This window comes from Pan troglodytes, chromosome 1 (genome assembly GCF_028858775.2).
Source record: "Pan troglodytes isolate AG18354 chromosome 1, NHGRI_mPanTro3-v2.0_pri, whole genome shotgun sequence".
In the NCBI taxonomy this organism is placed as follows: domain Eukaryota; kingdom Metazoa; phylum Chordata; class Mammalia; order Primates; family Hominidae; genus Pan; species Pan troglodytes.
The window spans coordinates 52,042,817-52,068,073 of NC_072398.2; the positions used below are offsets into that span (position 1 = coordinate 52,042,817).

At 35.4% G+C, this 25,257-nt stretch overlaps 1 protein-coding gene across 5 annotated transcripts in view; it reads left to right on the forward strand.

The window, feature by feature from the left end:
• Positions 1–3,915: 3,915 nt before the first annotated feature.
• Positions 3,916–25,257, forward strand: part of F13B (coagulation factor XIII B chain) — a 28,098-nt gene continuing 6,756 nt past the window's right edge. Inside the window, exons 1-11 of one of the 5 annotated variants that reach the window (XR_008536844.2) lie at positions 3,916–4,027; positions 8,134–8,334; positions 9,222–9,407; positions 10,116–10,292; positions 10,649–10,825; positions 13,698–13,877; positions 13,965–14,150; positions 15,266–15,448; positions 18,355–18,555; positions 20,311–20,493; positions 25,032–25,189. Coding sequence is in view for 4 of the 5 variants with exons in the window: in XM_001137074.6 (XP_001137074.1) it covers positions 3,964–4,027; positions 8,134–8,334; positions 9,222–9,407; positions 10,116–10,292; positions 10,649–10,825; positions 13,698–13,877; positions 13,965–14,150; positions 15,266–15,448; positions 18,355–18,555; positions 20,311–20,493 (1,738 nt within the window). In the remaining variant the exon portion in view is untranslated. Of the gene's footprint in view, positions 4,028–8,112; positions 8,335–9,221; positions 9,408–10,115; positions 10,293–10,648; positions 10,826–13,697; positions 13,878–13,964; positions 14,151–15,265; positions 15,449–18,354; positions 18,556–20,310; positions 20,494–25,031; positions 25,190–25,257 lie in introns of all 5 variants that reach the window. The other 4 variants (XM_001137074.6, XM_009440272.5, XM_063794021.1 and 1 more) reach the window with 4 other exon arrangements.

A 25,257-nucleotide genomic window follows, 5' to 3' on the forward strand; every position in this document is an offset into this window, starting at 1 on the left:
CTTCAAGTGATTCTCTTGCCTCAGCCTCCTGAGTAGCTAGGACTACAGGCATGGCACCATGCCCAGCTAATTTTTGTATTTTTAGTAAAGATGGGGTTTCACCATGTTGGCCAAGATGGTCTTGATCTCTTGACCTCGTGATCTGCCCACCTCATCCTCCCAAAGTGTTGAGATTACAGGCATAAGGCACCACACTCAGCTGCAATAATCTTTTTTTTTTTTTTTTTTTTTTTTTGAGATGGAGTCTTGCTCTGTCGCCAGGCTGGAGTGCAGTGGCACGATCTCAACTCACTGCAACCTCCACCTCTTGGGTTCAAGCAATTGCCGTGCATCAGCCTCCCATGTAGTTGGGGTTACAGGCATATGCCACCATGCCCAGCTAAATTTTTTTTTTTTTTTTGTATTTTAGTAGAGACGGGTTTCACCATTTTGGCCAAGATGGTCTTGATCTCCTGACCTCATGATCCACCTCCCTCGGCCTCCCAAAGTGCTGGGATTACAGGCATGAGCCACTGTGCCCGGCCGTAATGATATTTTTATGATGATTTCCCAAGTGTTCTTTGAGCTTCTTGTATATGGATGGCTAGATTTCTAGCAAGGCCAGGGAAGTTTTTTTTTTTTTTTCAATTATTTCCCTAAATATGTTTTCCAAATTTTCAGATTTTTCTTCTTCCTCAGGAACACCAATTATTCTTAGGTTTAGTCATTTAACATAATCCCAAACTTCTTGGAGGCTTTATTCACTTAAATTTTTTTCTTTGTCTTTTTTGGATTGGATTACTTCAAAAACCTTGTCTTCAAGCTCTGAAGTCCTTTCTTCTGCTTGTTTTATTATATTGCTGAGACTTTCCAGTACATTTTGCTTTTCTCTAAGTGTGTTCTTTATTTCTTGAAGTTGTGACTGTTTTTTATTTATGCTATCTATTTCACTGAAGATTTCTCCGCTCATATCTTGTGTCATTTTTTTGATATCCTTAAGTTGGATTTCACCTTTCTCTGGTGCCTCCTTGATTAGCTTAATAATCAAACTTCTGAATTCTTTTTCTGGCAGTTCAGGAATTTCTTCTTGGTTTGGATCCATTGCTGATGAGCTAGTGTGATTTTTGGGAGGTGTTAAAGAACCTTGTTTTGTCATAATACCAAAATTGTTTTTCTAGTTCCTTCTCTTTTGGGTAGGCTATGTCAGAGGGGAGATCTGGGGCTCAAGGCTGCTGTTCAGATTCTTTTGTCCCATGGGGTGCTCCCTTGATGTAGTATTCTCCCCCTTTTCCTAGGGATGTGACTTCCTGAGAGCCAAACTGTAGTGATTATTATTACTTTTCTGGATCTAGCCACCAGAAGGGCTACCAGGCTCTGGGCTGGTACTGGAGGTTGTCTGCATAGAGTCCTGTGATGTAAACTGTCTTCAGTTCTCTCAGTCATGGATACCAGCACCTGTTCCAGTAGAGGTGGCAAGGGAGTGAAAGGAACTCTGTGAGGGTCCTTAGTTGTAGTTGTTTAATGCACTAGTTTGGTGCTGGTTGGCCTTCTGCTGAGAGGTGAAGCCAGCTGGACTTCCTGGGTCGAATGGGGACTTGGAGAACTTTTCTGTCTAGCTAAAGGATTGTAAACACACCAATCAGCGCTCTGTGTCTAGCTAAAGGTTTGTAAATGCACCAATCAGCACTTTGTAAAAACAGACCAACCAGCACTCTGTAAAATGGGCCAATCAGCGGGATGTGGGCAGAGCCAAATAAGGGAATAAAAGCTGGCCACCCGAGCCAGCCGCAGCAATCTGGTCTGGTCCCCTTCCAGGCTGTGGAAACTTTGTTCTTTCGCTCTTTGCAATAAATCTTGCTGCTGCTCTCTTTTTGGGTCTGCACTACCTTTATGAGCTGTAACACTCACCGCGAAGGTCTGTGGCTTCACTCCTGAAGTCAGCAAGACCTCGAACCCACCAGGAGGAAGAAACAACTCCGGACGCACCATCTTTTAGAGCTGTAACACTCACTGTGAAGGTCTGCGGCTTCACTCCTGAAGTCAGCAAGACCAGGAACCCACCAGAAGGAAGAAACTCTGGACACATCTGAACATCAGAGGAACAAACTCCGGACACACCATCTTTAAAAACTGTAATGCTCACCACAAGCGTCCGCAGCTTCATTCTTGAAGTCAGCAAGACCAAGAACCCATTGGAAGGAACCAATTCCAGACACACTGCCATGAGGTAGTGCTTTCATGAGAGCATCAGCTATGGTATATAGGGGAGGATCAGGTGGTGGGTGGGACACTAGAACTTCCAAGAGAATATGACCTTTGTCTTCAGCTACCAGGGTGGGTAGGGAAGGACCATCAGGTGGGGGCAGGGTTAGGCATGTCTGAGCTCAGAGTCTTCTTGGGTGGGGCTTGTTGTGGCTCTGTGGGGAATGGGGGTGTGATTCCCAGGTTAATGGAGTTACCTTCCCAGGAGGATTATGGCTGCCTCTTCTGTGTCATGCAGGTTGTCAGGGAAGTGGGGGAAAGCTGGCAGTTACAGACCTCACTGAGCTCTCACACAACCCAACAAGCAAATCTCACTTCTACTGTGTTCCCCCAAAAAGCACCGAATTTGTTTCCAGGCAGTAGGGGAGCAGGATTGAGAACTTGCCCCAGGCTACTAGCCTCCCAGCCGAGAATGCAAGCCAGACTTTTGTGCCTCCCTACCTGTTAAGTCTGCACACCAGATTCACGCCCTTTCCTGAGTTCTGGACAGGAAAGTTTGTGTTCGGTTGGAATTGTTACTAAGTTCAGCTGGAGGTTTCCTTCTCCCTGTGGTCTTTTCCCAGTTCCTCGGGCAGCCCCTGTGAGACAAGTCAGAAATGGCTTCTCTGGGGACCCACAGAGACGACGGGGCTTTACCCTTTGCTTCCTCTACCCCTGTATTTCGCTCAGCTCTCTAAATTGTCTGAGCTCCAGGTAAGGTCAAATCCTTCTCCTGTGATCTAGACCTTCAGGTTCCCCAAGGGTGTGTGTTCAGGGGTGGACAATACCCCTTTCACACTTTTCACAGTTTGGGCATTCACAGTATGTGGGCTATCTTCTGGGTCATGCAGGAGCAATATACTTCCTTCAGAGGGTCTGTGGATTATCTTGGCTTTCCTGTTATATCCTTGCAGCAGTTCTTGGAGCAAAAGTTCACAATGCGAGTCTCCACATCCTGCTCTGTCCATCCAAGTGGGAGCTGCAAGTTAGTCCTGCCTCCTATCCACCATTTTTTCCTATTTTGTATTTTAAATTAAAACTCATTAGAATGTAAACTCCATGAGGGCAATAATTTTAATCCAGTTTTTTCACTGCTAAATACCTCAAAACTGTTACATGTGCTGCCATTATCATGGACGTTCTAAACATTTCTCATGAATGAATGTTGATATAGCACAGTGCTGATCTCACCACCTGCCACAAAGTAAAAACTCTCTAAATGTCAAATACTACTATTATAAGTAATACTATTCTATCATTGAGACAACTATGGTTCTGTATCTCTTTAAGGAGTGCAGTCTAGGCAACAACATATTTCAACATCAGGTATCTGTTATCTCATGTTCCTAAGTTCATCTTTTTACCTGATCAATATTAGTAAAGATCTATGGCCTCAAGTGAACTTTACTCTATGAATTTACAATTGGGAACTTAGGTTGAAAATTTACCTAGTATTATTTATTCTGCTGCTATAATTTATTATTTATTCTGCTGCTATTGTTGCCCTAATCAGTTATCATGCTCTTACTGGACTCTGACATGATAAGTAATGTCAATTAATATAGTTGTGTTATTTTAACATTATTTCAAAATATTTTAAGTGAAATATAAGACTCATTACAAAAGGACTTAGACAGAGGTTATAAATTATTAACTTTTTCCTCAAGAGAAGTATTGTGTACTTAATGACAAGTTCCTAGTGCTTTAGAATTGTTAAAATCTTTGTGAAGCACACCACTGAAGATGAGGTTGAAAAACCTGACTTTTATCATCATATTGATAATCTCAGGAGAACTCTATGCAGAAGGTAAAATTAATTCTTAATATTCTTTATTCTCTAAAACATACAAATGGAGATTCTAATATTTATACAACTCAAGTTTTAATATACTCTTCTATTTTCATTATCAATTTTATAACATATTTTATAAATATAACTTTTTATAATATTTAGACCTTTTCCTTTGAGCAAAATTAGTAAAGTGTTCTTACAGTAGCATAAGTCAGAAAAACAAAACAAAACAAAAACCCTTGTATGTCTAGGGGGCATAGGAGACCAGGATCTAAATACTTCGAAAAGGTTTTCAGGTTAACAATATGTCCATTTCGAAGTCACATGTTAACTTTAATTCTAAATTTATGCTAGAATCCATTCCTAATACTGACAAAACTTGTACAATTTTAATTCTGTTCATAAGGTGAGAGTTTAATGTGGGAAATTTGAAAAGGAAATAGCCATAAATATTTTTTACTTTTGAGACTTTGATTTTTATCACAATGAATTATTCATTTGTTGGAGACATTAAGTAGTGATTAGTAGGTGAACCATATAATTGCTTGTACAAACAGGGACACTTAGAGAGTAAAAGAGGGGCTCTATTAATAACTGGACAGCACATGTAAATCAGGACTTTCCAAACAAACCAATACCAATGGACTCCCTATTAGAAAGCTTTATAGTCAGATTGTCCAATGTGTAAGATTAGTGTGCGAGTGGAAGCTAGGCAGTGTACATGGGTATGTTGTTCAGGAACATTATCAATATTATCAGGCCGTAGGATGAAGAATCCAGGGAGGACACTTAGCATTAGCAAGAGTGAACATACAAAGAAGGAAGCTACAGCAATAAAGCTTTTCTAAAATAAACATCTTAGGGAATTTGTTGAAATTAAATACATAAGTTTTAATTGTGTTTTAGTTGAATAGTTAACTATAAATTTTCTACCAAAACATCTGTAATTAAAATTATAAAAGTGAAAGACAGAGAATTAATCTTATTTTATACTTTTAATTCTATAATAGGATGATTTTTGCATGAATTTCTTTTGATTTTATTTTTCTGTCTAAATAGGGAAATACCAGCAGATATAATTGTCCGTTATCTATACCATAAAGACATTGCAATATTCTAGTTAATTTTCTAATTATTATAAGGTTATAATGCTATTTTACACAACAACAAAAAAAGTAAGCTGCTTGAAGACCGAGACAATGATTTTATTTTTGCATGCTTCTCTCAACTCCCATTGTGCACTTCAGGGACAAGAATTGAATTAATTGTGTTTCTCATTTCATGGTATGCAAGTATTATTGGCCTATGAAAGGTCTCACTCTTGCTTTACTTACACATTTTATCCCCTTATTCCTAATCTTGAAGTCCATTTCCCCTGGGACCTACTACAATGTTTTAACATGTTACTCTAGCTCTCTCAACCACAAATAGCTCTGGAATGAATATTGTAATATAACCAACTTATCTTTCTGTAACAATGTCATCAGTCTGTATTCACTCACAGATAGCATTATTGAGTCTATTCTTGTACTTGATTTCTGTGAGTAATGAGAGATTACTTTTGCAGAATGGCAGATTCGAAGTATATCATCTCTGAGAGAGGATGTAAATTGTTGCTCCTCATCATTCTCACCAACACCTCATATTGTCCATTTTTGTACTGGTTGCTATACGGTTATTCATAAAGTGATATCCCATTTTTATTTATTTACCATTCTCTGATCAGTAGTAAGTGTGTCCATCGCTTCATGTACTTTTTTTAATATGTTCAGACATCTGTGATTTCCTGGTTTATATGTGATTAGTATATTCCTCACATTTCTCATTAATTTTTTGTCAGGAATTCATATTCTCCAAGGCATTCCAGCTACCTTAACAAATAATGTGCCTATCCTGGTGGTGGAGGGAGATGTCCCAGGACAGAGAGTCTTTAAAGCCACAACCTAGGATTGTTGTGCAGAGAATACTTTGCTGCCCCTCCCTGACAAGCAACTGTGCCCCTCAGGGAAATTTCTTGTGTATTCACCATTGCACTACTATTTTGGAAGACTCTTTTTATTGTAAATTCCTTTGGTGCTTGGGTGTGAAAAAATGGTGAGAATAATTCTCAAGGAATGGGGACTATCCAGCCCATGTTTTTCTGTCTGCTCCATCAGATAGTGGAAGTTTTGTTACTCATCATTCCACATCCATTTCCTTCAAACCTAGGCTAGCACTACTAGTATTTTATGTCTCATAGTAGCATTAAGGTATACAGTGATCAACCAAGGCATTGAAGCCGGAGTAATCACACTGGATCCAGGCCTTCTTCCATCCATGACTGCCCATGTTTCTTCCCACCACAGCTCCTAGGATTGTTCGAGCATTTCTTTCTTTTAAGTGTTTTTATGACTTTAAGATCTTCAACATAAAGATATATTTTTAAAATATATGTTTTATTTGGAGTATAACATATCCAGAAAAATGCAAAAATCACAGGATACACTTATATAGTTTTTACAAAATTTTACACCATCCAGATCAAGATATAGAACAGTGATAGTACCCCAGAAATATGATCCTTCTAAGGCACTAAACCCCAAAGGTAACCATTTTGACTTCTATTATCATGGATTAGTTTGTTTTCTTTTAAAAAGTTATGCAAATGTATACATTAATTCATATGTGATTGGCTTCTTTCACTCAATATTATGTTTATGAGATTCACCATTTGTTCATTTCTGTTGTTGGATAATATTCCATTGTATGCATAGTCTAAAATGTGTTTATCTTTTCTATTATTTATGGGCATTTAGATTGTTCCCAGTTTGGGACTATATGAATACTGCCACTATAAGCATTTTTTTCCATGTCTTTTGGTATACAAATATATGCTTTTTTTATTGGGTAATATGGTTTGTACGTGTTTTACCCCAATATATATTGCAAAGGTGTTCTCTCATAGAGTTTGGACTGATTTATACTTTCAGTTGTAGAAATATGCGAGTTCCAGTTTCTTCACTTCTTCACAATCATTGAGATAGCTTGTCTTTTTCATTTCAGCAGTTCTATTGGATATGCAGTACTATCTCATGGTGGTTTAAATTTTCATTTCCCTGATGACTAGTAATGCTAAGTACCAGGTCTCTAACCATTTAAATATCCTATTTTGCCAAGTTCTTGCCAAGTATTGCTTTGTTTTACTTGGTTGTCTGTTTTTTCTTTTAATGCTATTTATTTCAAAATTTTTTATTAGTTAGCATATGTTAAGGAGAAACTTTATCTATTCCTGAACTGTACTGTCCAATACAGTGGCCATTAGCCACATATAGCTATTGGAGACAGTACTTAAAATGTCACTAGTTCAAGATCAGATGTTCTGTAAGTATAAATATGTAGTGGATTTTAAAGAGTTAGTAAGAAAAAAAAGAATGTAAAATATTTTCAATATATTGGGTTAAATAAAAACCTATTATTAAAACTAACTTCAATTGTTCCTTAGTATTTTTATGAATGTGACTATTAGAAATTTTTAAATTACATAAGTGACTTGCAATACATATCTATTAGGAAGTGCAGGCAGGGTGGAGTGGTTTCAAGTCTTGTAATCCTAGTGCTTTGGGAGGCCAAAGCAGAAGGATCCTTTGAGTCCAGGAGTTTGAGACCAGCGTGAGCAACAGAGTGAGACCCCTCATCTCTACAAAAAATAAAACAAAAATTAGCCAGATGTGGTGGCATGTGCCTGCAGTCCTAGCTACAGGAAAGGAGGCTTGCTTAAGCCCAGGAGCTCCTGGTGGCAGTGAGCTATATTTCAGCACTGCACTGAAGCTTGGATAACTGAGGAAGACTCTGTCTCTAGGAAGAAAAAAAAAAGTACTGTTCTACGAAGTTATGCAAAGCTTCCCTGAAAAAGTGGTCTGCTAAATTTTATCATGACTGTTGGATGTTTAAAGTCATTTGCAGATCAATTATGATAAAAGGACTGCTTGAGTTGTCACAAAAGTACCTTAAAAATTTAAGTAAGAAAAATAAGTACTAGTTGAAGTGTCTCTAAAAACTTTTAGTTTGTATTGTCACCTGATTACAAATTTATGTTTTTAGATTTGTTTTTCCATTTTCAGCTTGACATTTACTCATTTCAGAGAAACCCTGTGGTTTTCCTCATGTGGAAAATGGAAGAATTGCCCAATATTACTATACTTTTAAAAGCTTTTACTTTCCAATGAGCATAGACAAAAAATTGTCATTTTTCTGCTTGGCTGGTTATACCACTGAAAGTGGAAGACAAGAAGAGCAAACCACGTGTACAACAGAAGGCTGGTCTCCAGAGCCAAGGTGCTTCAGTAAGTCAGCTGGATATGTCACTCAATGTTTCAATACTCAAAGAAATTTGTATATAAAAATAGGGGTCCAATAAAAATGGAAAGCGGTTAAACCTTTTAGTAGATAAGAACAAAATCACTAGCAATCTGTCTTTCTACAAAATGAAGGCATAATTTGAAATCCAGTAAATAATGCTTTTACATTAAAATGTTATTTTCTGTATCTGTTTTTAATAATACTCTGTTGAAGGGAATAGGGTAATAACTGAAATTATCATATTGCAAGGCAAAGAGAGGTAATTTACTTTAAGTAACAAGAAACTTATTTTGATAATTAAGCATAGGATGCCAGAAAAATGCTTGAAACTCTGGCCTCTGGAAGGGCAAGATTGCTACTCTAATGCTTTATCATTTGTAAGACTCATCTCTCTTCGTGTGCCAACTTCTCTCATGATACCCATTGAAAAATGTGTTTTTCAATTTTGAATTGAAAGTTTGAGTTCAAAGTTGTGAGAAGGTAATCTAATTGACTCATTTCATTATTTTATATCAGGCTACACTATCATCAAACTATCAATGATCTTCTACTAGGGCAGGTGACCCAGAGTAAGGGGCTTTGGTTGAGCCAGTTTCGTTTAAAAGAGGATGTTGAATATGGCTATTGTGGTTGATATATCTAGTAAACCTATCTAGAAGTAGATGTGGTAGGGGTAGAAATTACTATAAGAACTAAAATTAGTAAATACAAAGAGAGTCAGTGTTAAATTGAATCCATTTTCAAAAAAATTATGCAGATATTTCCAAAATGAAATCGCCAATAATAACATTATACTTTTGGCTTAATTTTACAATTTAGTAAAAGACAAGCTTAGTTTCATCATTAAGTTAAATATTTTTTTTTCCCATAGAAAAATGCACTAAGCCTGACCTGAGTAATGGTTACATCTCTGATGTAAAGTTATTGTATAAAATTCAAGAGAACATGCGTTATGGTTGTGCTTCAGGGTACAAAACCACTGGAGGGAAGGATGAAGAAGTGGTTCAATGTCTCTCTGACGGATGGTCTTCTCAACCAACCTGTAGGAAAGAACATGGTATAAGAATCATTTCCTAAAACTGAAGATAAGTGCTTGTCAAGCTTATATTGAATATATTGAAGCTTATATTGATATCTATTATTTAATAGAATTTATTTTTCATTATGTCTACAATGCAGGAAGTTGATATTACATTGCTTTTCTCAAGTACTAGGTGATTCCTTAATCCAAATGTTCTCAATCCCTACAACCCACCTACACCAATAGTTCCTACTTTGCATCAATAAAAGGAATTGGAATGGAATAAAATGAAAGAAGCTTTTTCTTTATATGTCACTATTTCCTTTATTACAGAAGAATTTAAGGTCATGTACATTATTTTATATTGTGAACCAATGTCAGATATACTTAAAAATAGTTCAATAATTTAAATATATGTATACTTTGTTAGTAAGTTGTTTAAATTGTAAAAATGCATAGACAGCACATACTTTCACAATTGCTACTGCACAAGCCTTTAGTTGAATTTTGGCCTTTGGTCAAGCACTTGTAGACCAGAATTTTAAAAACAGAAAACTGGTAGAGTTAGGTCACAAGGTGTATGAAGAAGAGAATAGAGGCAAAGAAAAATTGGGGCTATTTTTCAATTTTGCTAAGAGTTGATTTTACCATGTATTCTTAAGATTTGTGAAACCATATTTTGAGATTTTTTATAATGTAGGTTATTTAAAAAGTTTATAAAATAAATAATTTTTATAATTTTAGAAACGTGTTTGGCTCCTGAATTATATAATGGAAATTATTCCACAACACAGAAAACATTCAAAGTGAAGGACAAAGTACAATACGAATGTACTACTGGCTACTACACAGCTGGAGGAAAGAAGACAGAGGAGGTAGAATGTCTCACATACGGATGGTCTCTCACACCAAAATGTACCAGTAGGTTCTCATTTGGAATAAAATCTACTCTCACTCTGAAAGCTTTTTCTCATAGAGAAGTGTATATAAGTTGTCATGCTCATTATGTTTCATCTTTTCATGCATTTTTGCCTTTATTTTTAATTATGTTGATAGCAGTCTTTGATAATTAAAGCTCTCAAGTAGAATAAATTCATTTTAGCTCACAGAATTAAATTAGAATAAGCCTAATGATATTTAACGAATATATAAAATGAATTCATAAGCTTTTTGGCAAATTTAATTTCTATTCTAGTTATGTCATGTAAATAGTGCATTTTGTTGTAGCAGAAAAAATAAACATTTGTTTGTAATTTTATTCATTCTTTTATTTGCAGAATTAAAGTGCTCTTCTTTAAGATTAATTGAAAATGGTTATTTTCATCCTGTAAAGCAAACCTATGAAGAAGGAGATGTCGTTCAGTTTTTCTGTCATGAAAATTATTATCTAAGTGGATCTGATTTAATTCAATGCTATAACTTTGGTTGGTACCCAGAATCTCCTGTATGCGAAGGTAAAATTTTAAATTTAATACTCGCAAAATGCCATGTCTTTATCAGCTTTAATCTCTATTAGCTCTGACAAAATTCCTGTGGTCATATCTATTTTTTTTCCTGAGTCCTACTTTTAAAATAAATATTATCTTTTAAATCAGTGCTATTTTCAGCAATCTTTAATATATCCCACCTGAATAAATCTTGTTTTGTCTTAGTTTGTAAATGACTATATCTTTTAAATTTATTATTTTAAAATATCTATTATACATTTTAAATCCCTTATTATAACGAATAACTTTTCTTATTGGGAATTATTAGAACTAATTACCCCAATTTGGCAGCTTTGCAAGGATATTTTCTCTTAATTTGCCACATATTTCCAGATGTAAAAATTAATCTCCAAAATAGTGAGGTAGAAAGCAGAGAAAGCAGGAAAAGCAGAAGAATAATGCCCAGAAGTGAAAATGGGAAAAGAGGTCATCTTGTAAAAGCTGCCCAAAAATGTAATATCTATGGTCACATTTCTATTACTGGAAGTGTCCAAACAGGTAATGCAATTACCTGTCAGAAGACATCCATAGTTATTTAAACAAACCTACAATTTAATATGAGGAGGGTCCTATACTAGCAGAAGATATGAAAACAGTAATTGCAGATATGAAAAAAATAATTGCTATAATGTGACAAATGGTACAATCAACTCAGGTACAAAGTGCAGGAATAAACATTAGAGATTCTGATTGGTATGCTGTGGAATAGCATTCACAGAAGTGATGGATAATATTTAAGTTGGGTCTTAAGAGATAAGTAGCAGTTTGAGAATTGGGAGGATAGGGTGAGGCAAAGGGTTTGATAGTCATTTTTTATTTTCTGTAATATGGGATATAATGTCTATTGACAGGCAGGTGAAAGACATGAAGGTAGAACTTGGAGGAAAGTGGTGAAGATTTGAAACAGGTGCTAGGGGAAACAAATGAGGGCTCTGACCATGGGTATGCAGTGGGATTGCCAGAACTATCATAATTCCCTAAATGCACTGTACAGTAACTTTAAAGATTTTATGATTTTTCATTTGTGCTCGACATCCTTGGTATAGTAGTAGAGAAGTAGATTTTTTAAGCAAATTTTTTTAAAGTCTATTATTCCTTATTTATTTTTTATTTTTTTGAGATGGAGTCCTGCTGTGTCGCCTAAGCTAGAGTGCAGTGGCACGATCTCAGCTCACTGCAACCTCCACCTCCCAGGTTCAAGTGATTCTCCTGCCTCAGCCTCCTGAGTAGCTGGGACTACAGGTGTCGGCCACCATGCCCAGCTAATTTTTTTGTGTTTTTAGTAGAGACAGGGTTTTGCCACGTTGGTCAGGCTGGTCTTGAACTCCTGACCTCAGGTGATCAGCCTGCCTCGGCCTCTCAAAGTGCTATTTCAAAAATAAATGGCAGACCTACTTAAGGCCTTTTATACCCTTCTCCTCTTCCAAATTAGCCAGCATGACAACATGCCTGTTTTTTCCGGTAAACAGTCATTAGGCATACAATAGGCAGTGTTGTGGGCTGAATTATATCTCTCTTACTCTTCCCAAAATATAGCCACATTCTAATACTGAGAACCATTAAACGTTACCTTACACGGTAAAAGACACTTTGAGGTTAATAATCTTAAGGTAGGAATATTATCTGGAACTATCTATCCAGACTCTAAATATAATCACAAATGCTTTTATAAAAGGGAGGCAGAGGGAGATTGACTGCAGAAGAGGAAGCAGGAGATGTGACAATGGAAGCCACAGGTTGAAATGTTTTGAGGAAGGGGTTGTGAGCCAAGGAATACAGGTAATTTCAAGAAGCCAGAAAAGGCAAAGTAGCCGATTCTCCTCCAAAGCCTCCAGCAGGAATGCGGCTCTCCTGATATCTCGATTTTAGTCCAGTGAAACTGACTCTGGACTTCTGGCCTCTAGGACTGTAGGAGGATAAATCTGTGCTGTTTTAAGCCACTAAATTGTAATTCATCAAAGCAGCAATAGGAAAGTAGTGTGGTCAGTATTTTAGAGCAGGAGACTTTAATTTAGACAGACGTGGGTTCAAGAACAGATCTGCTGCATGCTATTAATTTATTTACTTCATAAGTTTTAGTTTGTCTATAACATGGGAGAAATAATAGTTCCTACTTAATAAAGTTATTTTAGGACTAAAAGAGGTAATGAATGTAAAATGCCTGCTGTGTTAGTATTCTATTGGTGCGTAACAATGTCACCACAAACTCAGCAGCTTAAAACAACACAAAGAAATTATTTCCCATTGGGTGTATGTTGGGAGTCTGGGTGCGGCTTAACCGACTCCTTGCATCAATGGCTATCAAAGCTGCAATCAAGATGTTAGCTGGACTGCAGTCTCATCTGAGGCTTGACTGGGCAAGACTTCTTCCAAACTCACTGTAGTTATTGGCAGCATTCAGTGCTTTGCAGACTGCTGAACTGAGAGCCTCTGTTTCTTGTGGCTGTTAACTGAAGGCAGCCCTCTGCCCCTTGCCTTGCAGCCGTTCTGCTTTGGAAGCTCATGATGTAGCCTCTTGTTTCTTCAAAACCAGCAAGGAGAGAGAGTCTCTTGGCAAGAATGGCGTTAAAAACTGATGTTACATAATTATGTGTGCATAATCACGTACTAATCCATCACCTTTGCTGTATTTTGTGGGCTAGAAGCAAGTCACAGGTCCTACTCATGGAAAGGGGTATCACACAAGGAAGTTAACATCAGGAGGTGGGGATCAAAGGAATGCTCCTAGAATCAGTCTGCCATTCTCTCTATGATGCTTGACACAATGAATATTTTAATTTAATCTTTATTATTTTTTGTAATTATATGACTAAAGGTGCTGATTTATTTTTTCCATAAGGAAGAAGAAACAGATGTCCTCCTCCACCTCTGCCCATAAACTCCAAAATTCAAACACATTCCACAACTTATCGTCATGGAGAAATAGTTCATATAGAATGTGAACTTAATTTTGAGATCCATGGGTCAGCAGAAATACGTTGTGAAGATGGAAAATGGACAGAACCTCCAAAATGCATTGGTTAGTAACACCTTGAAGAAGCTTTGCTAAAATGAAATCTGCATGTGTAGCTAAATGGTCAGTTCTCTTTCAACTGTACCTTTTCAGAAGGACAGGAGAAGGTAGCCTGTGAGGAACCACCCTTCATTGAAAATGGTGCAGCAAATTTACACTCTAAGATTTATTACAATGGGGATAAAGTGACATATGCATGTAAAAGCGGCTACCTTCTCCATGGATCGAATGAGATAACTTGTAATCGTGGAAAATGGACACTTCCTCCTGAGTGTGTTGGTATGTATGCTACATTTACCATCAGTAGCTAAACTTATGGTGTAAAATTTTCCATTCTGTTACTTTAATCTGAATATTCCTAGGAAAAGACCACTGCTTAGGCAAATTAGAAACACATTGCTACAGCACCTACTCTTCTGCTTTGCATGTGTGCATGTGTGTGTGCGTGTATGTGTAGCTATCTGTAGAATTTAAGTCAATGTAAAGAATTCTTAAACAAAAATTTTTTTTGAACGCTAGTGCTAAGCATGGTTATCTGATCTGTGTCATGCCATGACCTGTAAGTTCTAAATGACAACACATAAATGATGATGTGCTTCATTAGATAAATAAATAAGGGCATGGTGGATTGAGTGACGGGCCATGAGCATTATCTACTTCTTCTCCCCATATGTCCTGCAAAGTTAGGGTAGTGCATTCTGTTCTTGACCTTGGGTAAGTCCTGCTGATATTTTGCATCTGGCCATTCTGAACTTTATGCCCTTCTGAGACATGTCCCTGGTCTTTCATTTTACTGAAGGGCACCACCAGGCTACACTATCATTCCTGGAGACTACTCTTCCTGTCATCTATCTCATTTCTTAATCAGATCACAGCAACATCTCCACACACATGTTTATCTAGGATATTTATTAAATAAGACAAAAGCAATGAAGGATGCTAAAGAAATAGATAAAGTGAGAGAAAGATACCAAAAAGAGGAAAAAAATTGATATTTCCTTCATGGGTCTATTGAGACCTGAGATGAAGAGGAATGAAAAAGAAGAAAATAAAAGTGGGGTAATGCCAAAGAGCAATTTTAGAATTGACCATAATCTTTAGGTTGAAGAACAGTTTCTCATTCTATAGGTTTAAGAAATGTTTATATCATAATTCCTTCACAATTGAGAAAAGAGAAAAATACGTATAGTTGTTTTTAGGTAACATATTTGCTGTCAACTCTTGCTTAGCAAATTTTAAAAATATTTGAGCTGAAAAAATTTTTCATATTTGTAATGAATTTATAAAACAATTGTCCTAAATTATATAATACAAATATCGAGACACTATAGTATGAGTTACTATAGTATATTGTTATGAGCTCATATTAATTTTAAAACAACCTCTTTTCTTAGAAAATAATGAGAATTGTAAGCATCCTCCTGTTGTAATGAATGGGGCTGTTGCAGACGGGTTATTGGCAAGCTATGCAACAGGATCCTCAGTGGAATATAGATGCAATGAATATTACTTACTGAGGGGATCAAAAATATCTCGTTGCGAACAAGGAAAATGGTCATCCCCACCTGTTTGCTTGGGTAAGAAAGAGAACACATGGAATGTCTACGTTTGTACTTTTGTGTGATTTTCTTACAGTGTTTTATATCATGAAAATGATGATTTTGTACAAATCTTTTTTCACAAGTGTTTTCTCTCTCATTTCTTTAAGTAGAAAGTCCCTAAAATATTAGTGTATTTTTTCTATCATGGTAAAATATACATAACATAAAATTTACCACCATAGCTATTTTTAAGTGTACAATTCAGTGGCATTAAGTATATTAACATTTTTGTGACCAATTAGCTTTTGGGTTGTCTTTCTCCTAGCTGAAATTCCCTCCCTGGTATACAGCCCTCAATATCTCTGCTTGTATTGCCCTCAGAATGTCATTTCAAGAAGAATAATTAGTCCTATTCTTTCCTTGGTAGAGTATATTGCTAATATATTATAGAGTATATTGCTAATATATTATAGAGTATATTATATAGAGTATATTGCTAAATTTTACCACCGCATCCTCATCTGAATGGACACGTTTGTTACATCTTGTTGATTATATAAAAGTGTTTGCTAATGACTTAGATAATAAATGGTCTTCTAAATGTTTTACACACACAAGCACACACTCCACAAAATGCTATGATATGATGCAGAGGTATATATCTTAGATTTTTTCACTCAAAATATATTGTAAACATGGTTTGTCATACTTCTACAATATATACTTTAATGGCTGCATAGTATTCCATAATGCAGATATACATATGTAATTTAACCAGTTTATTGATGGATGTTTAGTGTTCAACATTTTTATATTCCAAACAGTACACTTTCAAGTAAATCTTTGTACATGTTAAACATATTTATTTTTGTTAAAAATAATTATCATGAGATCAGGAATTTTAATTCTTTTTCTATTAATTGGCAAATTGTCTATCAGAAAGTTTGTTCTGCTTTGTTAACCCTACCATAAGTGAATTAAAGTAGTAATCATCCTAATCTTTGTTAACTTTGAATATTTTAATCTTGACATTTTTTGTTAAGCAGGCAAGCACAATTATTTTAATTTGATTTATTTAAGAATTAATTAATTTGGAATTTTTTAACTTTCTAGTAGCCACAGGTTTTTTTCATGAATTAATTATTCATAGTTTAGCCATTTTTTCATACTTATAAATCTATATCTATATAAATTATTTTATCCAATTGAGAATCATGTTTATTGCAATTATTTTTAATTTATTTTTATTTATAGTGTTTTTAAGTATATATAAGTGTATGTTTTAAGTCTTGAGCTCTTTCAACCTTTTGTTAGTAGTTTCCACCTTTCAAGTAATTCTTAGGAGTCTATTCCCATTCAAATTCAGATACAGATACATATTCACTTAGAATTTTGCTATTGGTCTCATATTTTTATAAATGTTTTTGATATTAAGTTTTTGATGCTTTGGTTGATATTGCATTGAGTGGAGATATAGTAATCTCTAAGGACAAAGACTAGATTAAAATATTTATGGCAAAGCTGGTAATGAAACAAGCTCATAAGGAAATAACAACATTTAAGGAAATACATCATTCTATATCTGGAACAACTGCCTCAAGAGAGTTAGGTTTGGTCCTAATGAATCAAAGCAAATACCAAATGAAGATTAATCATTGTTATCAGGGCAAGAGAAAGGGGCTTTGTATATCTTGGTAACTATTGAAACTGGAAAGGCTATCAGTACAAATTCACAACAGTATGATAAAGCGTAGAATTTTCTCTGTAGGAATTATTATTCCAGATATTAAGAGTCTCTCTAACCTCTCCATACTCTCTTCCCTGCTCTAATCACTCCAGTCTTTCTGGTCTCCTTACTCTTCCACAAACAAGCCAAGAATGCTCTCACTTCAGGGCCTTTGCACTGGTTGTTCCCTTTGCTTGGGACACTCTTTCATAAGAAAATGACATGGTTCACTCAGTCTCCTTCAAGCTTTTGTGCAAAGTCTCCTTCAAGCTTTTTTACTTCTTATTTAGGCCTACCCTAATCACCTTACTGAAAAGTGCAACTTCTCTTCACCTAGCTCTTTTGTTACCCCCTCCCACTCCAGTACTCTTTTTTTCATCTAATTTATCTTATGCTGTAGTTTAAAGATGGCCACTGTGTTAGTCTGTTCTCATGCTGCTAATAAAGACATACCTGAGACTGGGTAATTTATAAAGGAAAGAGATTTAATGCACTCACAGTTCCACATGGCTGGGGAGGCCTCACAATCATGGTGGAAGACAAAGGAGAAGTGTGGAACGTCTTACAAGGTGGCAAGCAAGAGAGCATGTGCAGGGAAACTCCCCTTTATAAATCCATCAGATCTCATGAGACTTATTCACTGTAATGAGAACAGCATGGGAAAGACCCACTCCAGGATTCAATTACCTCCGACCAGGTTCCTCCCATGACATATGGGAATTATGGGAGCTACAATTCAAGATGAGATTTGGGTAGGCACACAGCCAAACCATATCAGCCACAAATTATACAATTCATGTCTTTATTATATTTATTATGTATTGTAGGTGTTTCTCCCAGTTAGAAGGTAAGCTCCATGGGAGCAGGAGTCTTGGTTTTATTCATTAGCAGGTTTTCTATTATTTTCTACATGGTAGTTAAAGGTTTTTATTTTATAGAAAGAAAATTATTATTAATCTAACTGATTGATGCCCTTAAATAGTATTTTTGATGTTTTAAATTAAGTGGTTTTAGTTTATGACAATAATGTATAGATTCATTTGATAGTAATAAAGTATATATTTTCTTATATATATGTGTGTGTGAGAGAAGCCTTAATTATGATTTCAATTATAAAATATTGCTTTTGAAACTTGTCATAATTTTTGTTTTAAAAAATATCACTTTTATATTTGTCAGACAAGTAAAGAATTTAAAAGAGCATTTTGTTTTTCAGAACCATGTACTGTTAATGTGGATTACATGAACAGAAATAACATAGAAATGAAGTGGAAATATGAAGGGAAAGTCTTACATGGAGATTTAATAGATTTTGTATGTAAACAGGGATATGACTTGTCTCCATTAACCCCATTGTCTGAATTATCTGTGCAGTGCAACAGAGGAGAAGTGAAATATCCTTTATGTACTAGAAAAGGTAAAATAATAATGTTCTCTGCAAGTATCTTTACTTGACCAATATCTGCTACCTCGGTTGAAAATTTATTTATATTTTGTTGCTATTTTTCTTATTATTATTCTTTTTAATTTTGCTTTATTTTATTTTGTTTTACTTTGAGTTCTGAGACACAAGTGCAGAATGTGCAGGTTTGTTACATGGGTATACGTGTGCCATGGTGGTTTGCAATTCCAGTAATGGAATTGCTGCGTCAAATTTCATTTCTGGTTCTAGGTCCTTGAGGAATCACCACACTGTCTTCCACAATGGTTGAACTAATTTACATTCCCATCAACAGTGTAAAAGCATTCCTATTTCTCCCCAGCCTTACCAGCATCTATTGTTTCTTGGCTTTTTAGTAATTGCCATTCTGACTGGTGTGAAATGGTGTCTTATTGTGATTACACCTTATACAAAAATTAACTCAAGATGGATTAAAGATTTAAATGTAAAAACCCCAAACCATAAAAACTCTAGAAGAAAACCTAGGCAATACCATTCAGGACATAGGCATGGGCAAATACTTAATGACGAAAATGCCAAAAGCAATTGCGATGATAGCCAAAACTGACAAATGAGATCTAATTAACCTAAAGAGCTTCTGCACAGCAAAAGAAACTATCATCAGAGTGAACAGGAAACTTACAGAATGGGAGAAAATTTTTGCAATCTGCCCATGTGACAAAGGTCTAATATCCAGAATCTACATGGAACTTAACACAAATTTACAAGAAAAAAACGAACAACACCATCAAAAAGTAGGCAAAGGATATAAACAGTCACTTCTCAAAAGAAGACATTTATGTGGCCAACAAACATATGAGGAAAAAGCTCAACATCGCTGATCTTTAGAGAAAATTTATACCTATGACCCCAATTCACCACCATCATATTCTAATCTATAAAGTTGAGAGGAGTGATCCAACTTCCAAACTTCAATCAGCATATATACCTATATAGGATGGCCATGCTGACATCTTTTAATTCCAATAAGTCAATTTTATGAAGGGAAAAAAATCAAGAGGTTTTATAAATGTTGCCAGACTATCAGAGAATTGATCACCTTCTTGTGAGCACTCAACAACAAACACTGTAAAGCATTGCTCTACTTAGGGCTTTCTGGGGACCCATTGCCTCAGTACTCCCTGGCTATAGGGACTATTATTTTTAATAAGGTAGAAAAGGAAAATGATATATACAGAAATCATGGCTTCTAGAAAAATCCCATATACACTTAGGGAGAAATAAAATCATGATTGTTAATACTCTCATAATTTTAAATATGTATGTAAACACTATAACGTGGGATTCTAATTATAAAAATACATTGTATGGTATAATATTATTGCAAAAACATCTTCGATATTTTAAAAATATTTGAGAACTGCCTAAAAAATGGCTTTATGGCTAGGTGCAGTGGCTCACGCCTGTAATCCCAGCACTTTGGGAGGCCAAGGTGGGCAGATTTCTTGAGCCCAGGAATTCAAGACCAACTTGAGCAACATAGTGAGACCCTGTCTCTACAAAAGAAAAATGCACCTGTAGTCCCAACTAGTTGGGAGGCTAAGACAGGAGGATCACTTGAGCCTGGGAGGCAGAGGTTGCAGTGAGTCATGATCATGCCACCATACTCCAGCCTGGGCGACAGAGGGAGACTCTGTCTCTGTAGCACTTATAAAGTACTGGATGTTCATTATAGCAATTCATTGTATACTTTAAAACTTATTTTTGCAGAATCTAAAGGAATGTGCACATCTCCTCCTCTTATTAAACATGGAGTCATTATTAGTTCAACAGTAGACACCTATGAAAATGGCTCTTCAGTAGAATACAGATGTTTTGATCACCATTTCCTAGAAGGATCTAGGGAGGCCTATTGTTTAGAGGGAATGTGGACTACACCACCATTGTGTTTAGGTATGTACTACTAAATATGCCTCTAACAAAGTAAAACTATATATTTTTAATTTGCTGTCATTTTTGAGTTAACATAACACTAATATAATGCTATATTTGCTACATTTGTGTTATTTTATTCATGTGCTTATTTTATCACTGCTTTCTATTCTTTCCTCTAGATCATAAATACCTATAGTTCAGTTTGTTGTAATACATATTTTTTTAAAGACAAACCACACATCGGGTTGGTATGGGGCTATAAGTTGAATAAGCCATAGTGGTGTGAGTAAACTTTAACAATTATCATTCATTGTGATTGGTACTATAATAGAAAACATTAGGGAAACATGTATAATAGAAAACAATGCGGAAATAAAGAAATGGACAACTCAATATGGAAAGATGAAGCAAGTTAATGTTTTATTAGCAAGGCATCCTAGTAAGAGTAACAACATTTACTAAGGCCCTCAGAGGCATGAAATAGCACATCTGTAAATAATAAGAAAATATTTTTTATTTCCAATTCTGACTTTTATTTACTTCTCTTATCTTCTTTCACTGGCTAGGACTTCAGTACAATGTTGAATGGAAGAGGTAGTGGATATCTTTATTTGCTTCCCATTCTCATAAGTAAAACCTTTGATAATTCGCCTCTATGTGTTGTTATAAATATTTTTTTAAAAATCAAGTTAAAGGTATAAAAACCTTTCTTTCTATTTTGCCAAAAGTATTTTTAAAGAATCTTCAATCTGTGTTTAATTTTTAGCAATATCTGTTGAAATAATTACATGATTATTACTTTTGTTTTTTCCCCTGCAAATTTAATGAATTATATTGCTTCTTTTGAATGTTAAAGCATGATTCTATTCCCATAAGAAATTCCACAAGGTTGTGATAAATTATGCATATTATATGTTATATTTTTATTTATCAATATTTTACTCATCTATTTTCATTAGAAAGACTGGTTGGTTATTTTCCTTTCTGGTTTGATATCAAGTTTGTGCTGACCTCATCCCATGAATGGGAAGTGTTCCGTCTTTTCTGGTTCTCTGGATTGATGCTATTTCTTCCTTTATAATTTTAAGAGTTAACCAGAGAAGCCATCTGGGACTTGAGTTTTTCCGTGAAAAGACAAATTGACAGCTTCGATTTGTTTAACAAATAATGGTAATTATTTCTTCTTCTGTCAGTTTTGGTAGGGAGTGGTTTCTTGATGGTTCATTACAACTACATTGTCAAATCTACTAACATAAAGTAGTTATGACATCTTCCTATCCTCTTTTTGATGTTTTTATTGATGTATCTTTTGTTATTACTTCTATTAATATGTATCTGTCTTGACATGCCTTGATAAGGGTCTATACATTTTATTAGTGTTTTCAAAAAACCAACATTTGCATTTGTTGATTCATCAAATTTTGCTTTCTATTTTATTAATTATGCTGTTATCTTTATTATTTCCTTTCTTCTATGTTCTTGGATTTCTTTTGTTACTCTTTTTCTGGCTTGTTTAGATGAATACATAGATTACTAATTTTCAGCATTTATATTTTTTCTAATACATGAATTTAAAAATAGAAATTTCTCTCTGAGCACAACTTTAACTTCATCCAAACCATTTTTACATCTTGGATTTTTACTGTCATTCAGCTCAAAAATTTTATAGTATTCATTTTGATATATTCTCTGTGCTCTGAATCATTTAGAAGTTTCTTTTTAAAGTTCTGAATATTTAGGGGATTTTCTAGTTTTCTTTTGGTTACTGATTTCTAGTTTAATTCAATTAAGACACTTTGAAATATATCTGCACTTTAAAATTTGTTGATATTTGCTTTATAACAAGCATGTATTTGCTTTAGGTAAGTGTTCTTTTTGTACTTGAAAAAAGTTAACTTTGTCATTGTTGGGTTCACTGTTTTATATATGTGAATTGGATTGAGTTTTGTTTTTGATGTTTAAGTTAATCCAAAGCTGTACTGATTTGTGTGTGTTTGTTTTCTATCAATCACTGAGAGAAGCATGTTAAAGTCTCACTTGGCATTTTAAAACATTACTAATTTTAGTTCTGTCCATTTTTGCTTTTGTATTTTGATACTATTTCATTAGGTACACACACAAATTGAGACACTAAATCTTCGTATGTTGGTGTATTGGCATTGTCTAATTTTAAAAGACCTCCTTCATATATAGTAATGCTTTGCCTTTTTTTTCCCCTTGAGGTCTCCTTTAGCTGCACCAAGGGGCTTTTGACAAGCATTCATGTAGTACACATTTTTCCATCCCTTAACTTCCAACCTTCTGGGTTTTTACTTTTAGTGTGCCTCTCTTATAAGCAATATATACCTTATTTTAAAATATACTTATGCAGTTTATAATTTTTTTCCTTGTAATGGAATAGTCTATTTACATATTCATGTAATTACTAATATATTTCGGTTTATACCTACCAACCCTACCAACTTTCTATACTAGGTGTATGTTACTACACTCCATGTATATCCTATTGGTCATCTCCCTCTTTCTCTCTCTCTCTCCATATATGTGTGTGTGTGTGTGTGTGTGTGTGTGTGTGTGTGTATATATATATATAAAATTTTAAGTTCTAGGGTACATATGCACAATGTGCAGGTTTGTTACATAGGTATACATGTGCCATGTTGGTTTGCTGCACCCATCAACTCTTCATTTACATTAGGTATTTCTCCTAAAGCTATCCCTCCCCCAGACCCCCACAGACAGGCCCTGGTGTTTGATATTCCCTGCCCTGTGTCCATGTGTTCTCATTCTTCAACTCTCACCTATGAGTGAGAACATGCAGTGTTTGGTTTTCTGTCCTTGTAATAGTTTGCTTACAATGATGGCTTCCAGCTTCATCCATGTCCCTGCAAAGGGCATGAACTCATCCTTTTTAATGGCTGCATAGTATTCCATGGTGTGTATGTGCCACATTTTCTTAATCCAGTCTATCATTGATAGACATTTGGGTTGGTTCCAAGTTTTGCTATTGTGAATAGTTCTGCAAAAAAACATATCTGTGCATTTGTCTTTATAGCAGAATGACTTATAATCCTTTGGGTATATACGCAGTAATGAGATCACTAGGTCAAATGGTATTTCTAGTTCTAGATCCTTGAGGAATCGCCACACTGTCTTCCACAATGATTGAACTAGTTCATACTCCCACCAACAGTGTAAAAGCGCTCCTATTTCTCCACATCCTTTCCAGCATCTGCTGTTTCCTGACATTTTAATGATCGCCATTGTAACTGGAGTGAGATGGCCTCTCATTGTGGTTCTGATGACCAGTGATGATGAGCATTTTTTCACATGTCTATTGGCTGCATAAATGTCTTCTTTTGAGAAGTGTCTGTTCGTATCCTTTGCCCACTTTTTGATGGGGTTGTTTTTTTCTTGTAAACTTTTTAAGCTCTTTGTAGATTCTGGATGGTAGCTGTTTGTCAGATGGATAGATTGCAAAAATTTTCTCCCATTCTGTAGGTTGCCTGTTCACTCTGATGATCGTTTCTTTTGCTGTGCAGAAGCTCTTTAGTTCAATTAAATTCCATTTGTCTATTTTGGCTTTTGTTGCCATTACTTTTGGTGTTTTAGTCATGAAGTACTTGCCAATGCCTATGTCCTGAATGATATTGCCTAGGTTTTCTTCTAGGGTTTGTATGGTGTTAGGTCTTACATTTAAATTTTTAATGCATCTTGAGTTAATTTTTGTATAAGGTATAAGGAAGTGATCCAGTTTCAGCTTTCTACATATGGCTAGCCAGTTTTCCCAACACCATTTATGAAATAGGAAATCATTTCCCATTTCTTGTTTTTGTCAGGTTTGTCAAAGATCAGATGGTTGTAGATGTGTGCATTATTTCTGAGGCCTCTGTTCTGTTCCATTGGTCTATATATCTGTTTTGGTACCAGTATCATGCTGTTTTGGTTACTGTAGCCTTGCATTATAGCTTGAAGTCAGGTAGCCTGATGCCTCCAGCTTTGTTCTTTTTGCTTAGGATTGTCTTGACTATGTGGGCTCTTTTTTGGTTCCATATGAACTTTAAAGTAGGTTTGTCCAATTCTGTGAAGAAAGTCAATGGTAGTTTGATGGGGATGGCATTGAATCTATAAATTACCTTAGGCAGTATGGCCATTTTCACGATATTGATTCTTCCTATCCATGAGCATGGAATGTTCTTCCATTTGTTTCTGTCCTCTTTTATTTCATTGGGCAGTGGTTAGTAGTTCTTGAAGAGGTCCTTCACATCCCTTGTAAGTTGGATTCCTAGGTATTTTATTCTCTTTGAAGTAATTGTGAATGGGGGTTCACTCATAAGTTGGCTCTCTGTTTGTCTATTATTGATGTATAGGAATGCTTGTGATTTTTGCCATTGATTTTGTATCCTGAGACTTTGCTGAAATTGTTTATCAGCTTAAGGAGATTTTGGGCTGAGACGATGGGGTTTTCTAAATATATAATCATGTTATCTGCAAACAGGGACAATTTGAATTCCTCTTTTCCTTATTGAATACCATTTATTTCTTTCTCTTGACAGATTGCCCTGGCCAGAACTTCCAACACTATGTTGAATAGGAGTGGTGAGAGAGGGCATCCCTGTCTTGTGCCAGTTTTCAAAGGGAATGCTTCCACTTTTTGCCCATTCAGTAAGATATTGGCGGTGGGTTTGTCATGAACAGCTCATATTATTTTGAGGTACATTCCCTCAATACCTTGTTTATTGAGAGTTTTTAGCATGAAGGGCTGTTGAATTTTGTCAAAGG